The 11,067-nt window shown below is 32.4% G+C and overlaps 1 protein-coding gene across 3 annotated transcripts in view; it reads left to right on the top strand.

Moving 5' to 3' along the window:
• Positions 1-9,494, top strand: part of ANKRA2 (ankyrin repeat family A member 2) — a 10,383-nt gene extending 889 nt beyond the window's left edge. For 2 of the 3 annotated variants that reach the window (XM_006913137.3, XM_006913136.3), the window contains exons 2-9: positions 1,996-2,388; positions 2,993-3,151; positions 4,703-4,768; positions 6,707-6,804; positions 7,308-7,433; positions 7,736-7,802; positions 8,318-8,398; positions 8,984-9,494. In XM_006913137.3, coding sequence (XP_006913199.1) covers positions 2,100-2,388; positions 2,993-3,151; positions 4,703-4,768; positions 6,707-6,804; positions 7,308-7,433; positions 7,736-7,802; positions 8,318-8,398; positions 8,984-9,039 — 942 coding nt within the window. In that variant the 5' untranslated portion in view covers positions 1,996-2,099 and the 3' untranslated portion in view covers positions 9,040-9,494. The remainder of the gene's footprint in view (positions 1-1,995; positions 2,389-2,992; positions 3,152-4,702; positions 4,769-6,706; positions 6,805-7,307; positions 7,434-7,735; positions 7,803-8,317; positions 8,399-8,983) is intronic. The other variant, XM_025047787.1, reaches the window with a different exon arrangement.
• Positions 9,495-11,067: the final 1,573 nt, after the last annotated feature.

The following is an 11,067-nucleotide window of genomic DNA, read 5'->3' as shown; positions in this document are numbered from 1 at the left end:
CTTTCCTCCCGCATTTGCTCTTCTCCTCTCAAAGACCCGTAGTCCCATCTATAAACCCTGATTTATAACATGGAAGATGTTTAGAGCTGGAAAGAGTATTAGAGATGCCTATTTCAAATATATTTTATAGATGAATAAAATGAGTCTTGGAATACTTCTATCATTGTCCAGGGTTGCACAGCTAGTTAGTAGCGATGTTGGGAATGCAAAATCAGATCTAATCAGCAAATGTTTATTGAACATTGTGCAAGGTCATTTCAGGATAGAAAAGAATATGAAACAATATTATCAAATCAGAAAACATTTATAGAACACCTGATAGGACCAAACACTGGTTTATATGCAAAGATTAGTAAGAGTGGTCCCTGTCCTAGAGGAATTTTCACTTTATTGGGAGCTGAAATGGAAATTTTCAAGAGAATGATAAATGCGGAAATCGAGATCAATGCGGGATGCCGAGAATGCTCAGGAGAGTTGCATTTAGGCCACCTCAGGATAGGAGTCTGTGAGGTTGGCTCTTACCTAAGGAAACAGCTCATATCTTGCAATACCCTTTTAAAAACCAATGCATTACATCTCCACTTGAATCACAACTCATTTTCTGCTCTGGTTTCCTTTCCTTCTGCTAAAGTGTATTATTCACTTTGTTACCTGTTACATTCTTTTTTAAATTATTATTACAACTTGTAATAATAATTTCTTCAACTCTTTCTCCCTTGGAAGTTTTGGGTTAGTTTAGTGCTTCTTATTTTAATGGACAAGGTGATGTAGTCAGAAGAGCTGGATAGGTCCCTTATAATTTATGAGTTTCTGTTTTCTCTTCTCTATGGTGGACATAACGATTACCTGCCCTAACTACTCAAAAGATTGTCATAAGGATCAATCTTGGAAATGTTTTAAAACTGTAAACAGTGGTTATCTGTAAGTGTATGGTTTGCCAACCTCTGCTGCACTGTGATCCTAATGCTTTCTTCTCTTTTAATTCCGCTTAATTCCAATTTAAAACACCCTGCATCTTCTCAAAATTTCTAAGGCAGTAAACCCTAACATGAAAAAATTAACTAAATGTTATTAATTGTCTTCCTGTCTCAGTGAAGTACACTAGCGAAATTTCTCTTGAAATTATATTAAGGTCCATAGAGAAGCTCCAGTAGTAAATGATTCAATAACAAGTGTGCTTATAGTCTAAGCTTTGAGAGTTAGCATTTATTGAGTTCATACCTTGACAATCTATATTTGAAAAAAATCATCAATTCTTAATACTTGCTACAAAGGTTGAGATCCAGAAATTCTGCTTTGATCCTAATGTCCTAGAGATGCTAAAGCAAAGGAAGCCAATTTATAATCTACACACTTTGTTTTACATAAAAACCTATATGAAGTTGGTAACACTTGATCTGAACAAAAACTGGTATATCTTCAGTTTATCATAACCAAAGCTTTGTATAGCTTTTCATTATCCAGGTATCACAGAAGTTGTAGATGCCAATAGAGTTCGATACAGCATGAGTTCTGTCTTTTATTGAATTCAAACTGAGAGCCATTTATACACAGCACGTTAAAAAATAAACCTCAGGTGAGAGGTTAAAATTTATTGTTAGCCTGATCTTTTATCCATTTGACAATTTCGAGAATAGGAAAGGAGAGAAAAGGGTAACTAAAATTGATTGGAACCTAGCGATGGAGGTAAAAATGTTACTGTATTTCATTTTGTCTTTGCCAGAATCCTGTGAAGGTAACGGTGGTATCGCCATGTTACATGTGAGGCTAAGGCTTAGAGAGGTTAAATAACTCATACAAGTTCACACAGCTAATAAATGGTGAAACTTGGATTCATATCCTGGGTTCTCTACCTCTGAACATTTTATACTTTCTCTTATTAATCGGTGCTTATAAGAGCATCACTTGCATATTTGATTGAAAATGATTATTTAAATGACTAGGTAAAGTGTACTTTACCTAAGTTGATATAATACTTGTAATTTTTTCTTTCAGATTTTTTTAATATATAAATTCCAAGAATACACTGGATACCGCTTTTATAAAACCAAGAGGATATTATGAAGAAATGTTTTAATTATTGAAACTACAGTGAAATCATGGCTACATCAGCAAATCTGGATATTGGAGCCCAGCTGATAGTGGAAGAGTGTCCCAGCAGTTATAGTCTAACTGGCATGCCAGACATTAAACTAGAACATCAGCTGGACTCAAATGCAGAAGAAGGATCGGCTCAGGGTGTTGCCATGGGAATGAAATTCATATTGCCTAACCGATTCGATATGAATGTGTGTTCTCGATTTGTGAAGTCTTTAAATGAAGAGGATAGTAAAAATATTCAAGATCAGGTTAACTCTGACCTGGAGGTGGCATCTGTCTTATTTAAAGGTTGAAAGTTATGGTATAAATATCCACATTTGTTTTGTTTTTGTTTATTTGTTGTTGTTGTTTTTCCTTTCTGATCATGAGATTTTGAGTTTGGGAAGAGAGTTTAGAAGTCATCTTTTAATATTTTCTAGAATCTCACAGAAACCAAAATTAAATAATTTTATATTATTTATTGTCTATAAGTACATGTTGGTTTTTTTAATTTGTTGCTTAACTTTTGTTTATTTACAAATTGTCTATAAAGTTCCTTATTGTACCTTTTAAAATCATAAGGAAAGAAATTATTTGTGCCTTTTAGAAATGAATTAGCTTAATATTCCCTATTCTATGAATATTTGATTAGCGTTAGCTCCTATACTTTAATGCAGTGAAGTCTGTTATCATATTGTAGATTTACTTTTATAACAATCTTTTGAATAAAAAAACTAATCCCAGAATAAAATTGTTAAACATTACTACAAATTTTTCTGGAACTTTCTCTATGGTAGTACAGACTTTTTATGGCAAAAATAATTTAATATCACTTGAGAAACAGTTGAAGATATACACCTTGCTCTTTTTCATTAAAGTATTGTTTTAATGTCTTTAAATCTATTTTACTTAGCCGAATGTAATATCCATACATCTCCTTCTCCGGGAATTCAAGTAAGGCATGTCTACACTCCCTCTACAACGAAGCACTTCTCACCTATAAAACAGTCAACTACTTTAACCAACAAACACAGAGGAAATGAGGTCTCAACCACACCTCTGTTAGCAAATTGTAAGTATTTTCCACTGATGTATTAAAATATTATTACTAATATAATGGTTTTAAGAATTTAGCTTTGAAACATTATTTTCATTAAATGCATATTCCATTTTGGAACACCAAAGTGATATCCTGATAGTTTTAGTAATTTGAAAATTCTTCACCTGTTACTGCATATTCAAATATTTCATGTTTTATGTTTCTCTGTTAAGAACAAATACAGATTGAAATATTAACTCTTAAAACCTTTATAGTTTTACTATAAAAACAATGAGTTATTCTGAACTTTATACAAAGTAAGACATTGTGTTTTGCGTTCTTGGAGTACGAGCCTTCACATTTCACTTATAAACTAGATCACAGATCCACAAATGATTTGTAGTAAAAGCTGAGTGATTTCTATGGTAATTTTGAATTTGAGTTTAACAATAAAAATATGAAACCACCTTTTTTAAAACTTCAAATCCACAATTTTTTTAAATGTACAATCATTCTAGAAGAAATAAAGTGAAGTTTTCTATATATACTAGAAAATATTCTATATAGTATGGGTCTGTTAATGAGAGAAAACCAGTTAGCAATTTGATATTAGGAACTATATTTGAAAATATAATGTAAATGCATCTATATTCTAATGCATGGTGAAATATATATCTTTATTTTGGAAACACTAAGTCTCTCCTGATTTGAATCACATGCTATAGCAGTTAAGCCATGAAGAGTCTGCGACTCTGCACCTATTGGCCATTTCTGTTTTACTTATATAAATTTGCACGTGTCCCCAACCCCATAGCTTTCCTTTCTGTATTAAGACCACTCAGTCATATCACTGCAGTCAAGGATTAAGTAATACTACTTTTTAAAACAAACTCTTACAGAACAGTGCCTCTTTGGCTTTGTAAAATTAAGAGATTGCCTTAAAATATTCCAACCATAGAATTTTTGAGCTCAAAACACCAAAACAGCAGGTGTTTCACATCCTTCATGTTATAGACGAAATTGTTTAATCAGTTATCTAAGGACACATACCTAACTAGCCACAACTAGATCTGCACTCAAGAATTTACTCTCAAGGCCAGTTTTCCATTTATTACCTCACTCCTCCTAAAGTTAAGAAAAACTCATGGAGTCTTACAATAGTGATATTTGGAACTTCAATGGATTAAGTCAATAAAAAGACAAAAGGTATATATGTCTTTGTGTCTTTTAACCCAACTTCCTTTTAAATTTGGCTACAAAAATAACATTTTAAAACTTAAGTACCTAAGCCATTTCTTTGATTGATAAGATCAATAACAATTTGCACTGTTAGTAATAATCATAAAAATTTACGTATTTGTTGATAAAAGCACTTTGCAGATTCAGAATTACCTTAAACATACGAGTTAATTTTCAGATACAGAATGGCTACTTGTAATATTAGGATATATTTTAAATTATATTTTTTAAACAACAAAATGATAGTTTTTGTTTTGGAAAAGAAAAGTGTGCACAAATGTGAACAATGAGATGATGAAAGTACACCTATGTTTATACATGACACTTTTTATGGTATTGTTTCAGCTTTATCTGTACACCAGTTGGCTGCTCAGGGAGAGATGCTCTACCTGGCTACTCGTATCGAACAAGGTAATAGCGTGTTTTATAAAGTGTATTTAAAACAAATTTAATAGGATTTATTAGATTTGCTATTTTTTTAAAATAGGAAAGTATACAGACAAAAAAAAAAACTAGTTGTATAATCTCACCAGGCAAATAACCCAAGTTAAAAAAAAAAAGTACTCTAAAGTATAGAAATTATAGCTTCCCTTACCACCCTACCCTTTTCTTCAAAAGCAAGCATCATAAGTTTCTTATATTTTCAGAAAATTTTTCTAGAAAATATTCCTGTTTATATTTGGGATTGTGTGTGAGAATATGTATGTGCTTTTTGTTATTTACACAAGGGGAAATATTCACTTTACTTTTTTCACTTAGTGTTTTAAAGATCTTTCCATATAAATACATAAGTATCTCTTTCATTCTTTTTAATAGGTCCATGATTTTGCATTGTATTCATATACATGTACTTCGTTTTTTATTTTTTAACTAGTCCCCCTGGCGATGGTTGATTCCAGTTTGTTGCTGCTAAATAACGCTATTATTGGCAATTTTTTTAGTATAGCCATAGGTAAATTCCTTCAAAAATATATGTTGGGTCAAAAGGTATATGAATTTTTATTTTGACATATATTGCCAGATGATTGTTCTATCCTCACACCACAATTAGAGTTTCTGTTTCTCCATACCCTCACTGACAACAGGTTATTATCAGACTTTAATTTTTGCCAGTCTCATGGATGAAAAATAGTATCTCATACTGGTTTTGTTTACATTTTTTAAATGATGGTCTATTTTAATGACTTTTTGTGTGAACTGCTTATTATATGTTGATTTATATGAACCCTTATCAAAGTTAAAGAAATTTGCTTTTTGTTGTTTATGTACCTTCTATTTTTTACATAGTTTGTCATTTTTCCTTTGACTTTATGATGTTTTCAAAGCCTTAATGTTTTTAAGCAGTAAATTTACTTTTTTCTCTGTGACTTCTGAGTCTTATATCCTGCTTAAAAAGGATTTTCTACTCTTAAGATTATAAATAACTCACTCATGCCTTATTCTAAAACTTCTGTGTTTTTCTTTTTACATTTCAATCTCTGAGACATATGAAATATGTTTTGGTGTAATGTGATAAAGATCAGGCTTTACTTTTAATTTCATTTTTCAAAATTAGCTCATTGTCCTAACTTTATTGATCGAATACGGGACACAAGATAAAAGAGTTTTATTTTTTTAAATCATGTCATTCTTTTATAAGAAAGACTTTCTTCATTATTATATTTCTGTTTATTTATAAATATGTGAAGTTTCATTCTCAATGTCCTAAATAAATTTAGGGGAAGAACTGTGGACTTATAACTAGTAGACTGAATCTAGGGAATGAGATGGGGTTCAAATTGCATAGCACTGTCTTATTCAATCTTCATTCACATTATATTGTGTTAGCAAGAAATTCAAAGGTAGCAATGTTAGCTATAGTGTAGAAGATAGCTTTAATAAGATTTTGAAGTTTTTATGATAATGTATATTTATGTAATGGTAAGGGCTATCCTATAAGCTCATGTTTATTGTGGTCCTCCCAACTGCACATCAAGATAAGCAAGGTTTGGGTTTATTGGAGAAATTGAGTGACATGCCCAGAATCACACTTCTAGAAAGTGACAGAGCCAAGATTCAAACTCTGGTGTCTTGATTCTGCGTCTAGTGTTCTGTGGGTTGCCTTGTAGCATTATGTTGTGTCTCGTAGCTTATACTTTATATAATATGCTATTTGTACATTGAAGCACATTTTAATACATTCAGACTGCAAATTGCAACAACATATAACAGGACTTCAGTGAACAAAAATCAGCACAAAGTGAATCTCATCGAATAAAATAATCAACTTTTTAGAAAACCAGTTTTTCGTAGTGATATTAATATGTGCTTATTAAATTAGATCACAAAAATTGCTTTTCTTTTAAATAGAAAATGTTATCAATCACACGGATGAAGAAGGATTTACTCCTCTGATGTGGGCTGCAGCACACGGGCAAATAGCTGTGGTAGAGTTTCTACTTCAGAATGTAAGGAAAATGCCTCAGAAAATGTATCTGTACAGTTACTTAAGTTCACTTAAGTACTTAGCAAAGTTTTTGTATCTCCAGCCAACAAGATGTAATTGGTAAAGGATCCAAAAATTTTAAATGCTTTTCATATTCTTGTGGAACTTGGATCTAGTTGGGAAGGCAAGACTAAGCATACATGAAACAGTAAGAAATAATTTAATGCCCAGCCCCCTCTGAGTGCAATGTGAACAAAAGTACTGTCAGCCTTGTAGTAGAAGCTTCTTAGGAGATGTAATTTGACTCCAGAGTGAAAGGATGGTTAGGGCTGAGATAAAGGGAGGAAAGAGGCATCCAGACAACCTTAATAACAAGCGCATCCATGAGTAGAAGTTTGCATTATTTCTATACTAACACCAGGACATAACATGACCTAAGTGTTGAACTGTAATTATTATCGACAGAGAGAGCAATATTCTTGTTTATATGAATTGAAAATCTTTGATACCCACTTTCTGCTCCAGGGTGCTGATCCCCAGCTTTTAGGAAAAGGTAGAGAAAGTGCACTGTCATTGGCCTGTAGCAAAGGCTACACAGATATCGTCAAAATGCTGCTTGATTGTGGAGTTGATGTCAATGAATATGATTGGGTGAGTTTGTGACACTGATTTTTAAAGTGCTGTAACAGACTCCAGTATTTATTTGGTTTGGGGAGACATAATGAATTTTATTAAGCACTTGGAAGAATAATTAATTAATTTAGTTAATTAAACGCCTGGAAGAAAAAGTTAATGTCTTAAACTCAGTTATTCTGATTTAAGTATTCTTCACAAAATGTTAAAATTACCTTAAACTACTTTTACATACTCAATTCTCAGTAAAAGTCACAGCAGCATTAAATTCTTCAGCTATTGCTCACCTTGAATAACTAAATCGCCTTTTCCTTTTACAGAATGGAGGCACACCTTTGCTTTATGCTGTACATGGAAATCATGTGAAATGCGTAAAAATGCTCTTAGGTAAGCATATAAAAATGAAAATATTTAGAAAATGCTGTGTGAGGACTTTATTTTTTGCAAGCTGGCCTCCCTTGGTAATACTCAGAAGAATCATTAACTATTGTTAAATATGTTAATCCTTCTGCTGTTCACCCCCGGAGCACCTGCTGCCATAGAGCTGCTCAAGTGAGAAGCCACTCCATAACAGCGCTCCCACAGCTAGAGCATTTGTCTTCGTCACTTTCCTTTTGGGGATCTCATGAGAATTCACAGTTGATTTCTCTGTCCACAGTATCTTTATGCGTACGTTCGTCTAGTTGTTTATGAGTTTCAGTTGCTCTAGTGGATGCCCATCTGTTTGAAGTGTCTTTCCTTCAACACACCAAAGTGAATTCTGTGCACTCCACATACTCTGAACATGATCAGATCATCCTGAAGATACTGTCCTGCTATTTGCATCTGAGTCAGTAATAGACCAACATATCCAAATTTTCATTTTGTAGATTTCTTATTTAGATTTTTCTATTTTGGTATAGAAAATGGAGCTGACCCAACAATTGAAACCGACTCTGGATATAATTCTATGGATTTAGCTGTAGCCCTGGGCTATCGAAGTGGTAAGTATTTTAGAATTCTCAAGTTTCATTTTAGCAATGCTCTGTAAATAGTACAAACCAGCGATCCAGGCCGTTTTCATCACTAGTCATAGAACATTGCATGTGATCCTAACTCCTGACATGTACTTTTAACTGTGGGGAAAATCAATTCCTACAAGGTCTAAAAAATGAGTTAGTTACTATTACTATTACTTCTTAGCAACCCAAATAATTAGTTGCTGGAAAATAAGTGCACACCTATTTACAAGATGTGTTTAACATTTTTGTAGCAAACTTTATAAAATGCTTCTATAGTTGTCCTTTCTCTGTTACTTAGAACAACTTTGTACTTCAAAATTTAGGAACCACAAATAAAAAATCCATTAACTTGGGCAATTACTAAGTCACTGACAATAAATTTTAAGTGTATTTTAAGTATCGTGTTGCAATCTTATTGCCCATAGACCATGAGTATATGTTGCCCATAGACTATGAGTATATAGGAAAAATAAAGTTATTTGGGGGGAGATGCTAAATTGAATTTAATAGTTCTTTTTAAAATTTTTTAATCGACATACCATAGTCTTAATCACTTATCTGTTCTAGTCCAGCAGGTTATTGAGTCACACTTGTTGAAGCTGCTTCAAAATATCAAGGAATAGATGGAGTCATCAGAAAGCATTGTCTGCCCTTCCATTTGCTTTTTGGCTCTTATAAATGATAGTTTTGTTTACTAATAAGTTTTTACCTCAGTTGCAATATTTACTGGTTTTTAGTAAGTTTTAATAAATATTTCTCTGAGTAATCCACTGGTTTATAATAAAATTAATGTCGATGCTTTTTTATAAATATGTTTTATGGCATATTAAAATTATAAATTAATGTTTTGTGGCATGTAAATTTTTATGGTATAGATAATTATGTCTTTGTATCAAGTGCTGTAATTTAACGTTTTCAAAAATTATTCTACCCTATTCATCCTCACTCTTGTATTAACTCATTGACTTTATATAAGGTTTGCTATAAATCCATAGAAAAAAAATTGTTATTATTGAACTAAAAATGCACAGTGTGATTGTTTACAAAATAATGTTATAAATAAAGACATTTTCTGTTAGTTTGCATGCTATTTTTTTAAAAATTATATAAGATTATTAAGGGATTTTTTTTTTTAAGATTTTCAGTTTAACCCTTCTGTCCTGCCAAAACACTCCATTAGGTGAAATGATGAAATTAACATAAAATGTCGGGGGAGGTAGACAGGGTAAAGGGGGTCAAATATAGGGTGAAGTGGGTAAAGGGGACCAAATATATGGAAGTTATTTACACCTGAAAATTATATAATTGTATTAACCAATGTTACCCCAATAAACTTAAAAAAATAAAAATAAAAAAGTAAAATGACAAAATTTTGAGAAACTAATTATTAAATGAAAAAAATAATATGAAAAAAATTAAATTGTAAGTTGGTCAACAAAGATTTATTGATTGTTATTTCTAGAAGTTTGTTTAGAATAATGTGCTCTTGTGAACAAGTTTTCCAGTAGGAAAAGTCCTCTGTGAAAAAGAAGTCAATTTAATAAAAGTCAGATGCTCTTTAATACAGTGAAAGGAATTTTAAACTTGTGTTACACCAAAATCTAGAATGGAGCCATGGACTCGTTGATTTGATCACTGAGTGTGGGACTTGAGTTAAATCACTTCATCTGGAAAATGGATATTATATCATTTATGATACTTTCATTGTAAGCCATCTAAACTAGCTAATTTAAGCAGAAGGAAATCAATGGAAAGATATAGAATGGAAGAAAAAGCTGAAAAGCAGACAATACCAAGAAATGAAACTAGGCCAGAGATCTCAATCAGGAAATCATGGCCAGTCATTCTGGATGCTGCTGTGGTAATGTTTAGCTTAAATCTCCTCGTCTATCATTCTGTTCGGATTTTAAATTTCCAGGAGGTAGAAATTTGTTTAGCATGGGATATAAATGTACAGCTATATGGAGTTGCGGGGAGAGGGGATGACCAGTTATAAATCCACCTTTCCCCCCGGACTACCTGGAATGCAGGAGGCAAAGGTGCCTAAAGGAAAACCGCGGAGAGGAAAAGCAGCAGACATTCACTCCAAAGGCAATCTATCTAATATGTGAAAACAGTACTGGTGTTTCACCCGTTGTCAATGAGGCATCGGTTTTCTAGCATTTCTGAAGGATTTACTTAAAACTATTCACCCTTTCATTTAGTTCTTTTTCTTATTAATGCATATATCCATGTCCTATAAGGAAATGTCTTATGCAGCATGTGCCTGTAATCCAGAACGAGATAAAATCAACGCAAAGCAGAGAAATTATCCTGGTGAAACCTGAAATTTCTACTATTTGTGTAGATTACACAAAAGGTAAAGAATAGCCTTTTACTGCCACTGGTTAGGAGCTCCGAGGCCAATTTATAATTTAACAACAAGAAAACCAAAATTATAGCTTTGCATTAACGTGAAATTTATTAGCAAAGATTTTGTGTTCTTTATTTTCCCTTAAATTACTTTGTATGTAAGGCCATCAAAATAGTGAGAAATTTACCAAAATTTTAACACATTTAATAGCTTCTTTCCATATGGAGGAATCGTAAGCCAAAAGAAATAAAAATTCCCTTCCTTCATACCCTCTTCAATCTATCTACGCCCAAGTTTT

Source organism: Pteropus alecto, unplaced genomic scaffold, assembly GCF_000325575.1.
Source record: "Pteropus alecto unplaced genomic scaffold, ASM32557v1 scaffold20, whole genome shotgun sequence".
NCBI lineage: Eukaryota > Metazoa > Chordata > Mammalia > Chiroptera > Pteropodidae > Pteropus > Pteropus alecto.
Note: the sequence above shows the minus strand (reverse complement) of the source record. Positions and strands in the feature narration are given on the sequence as shown.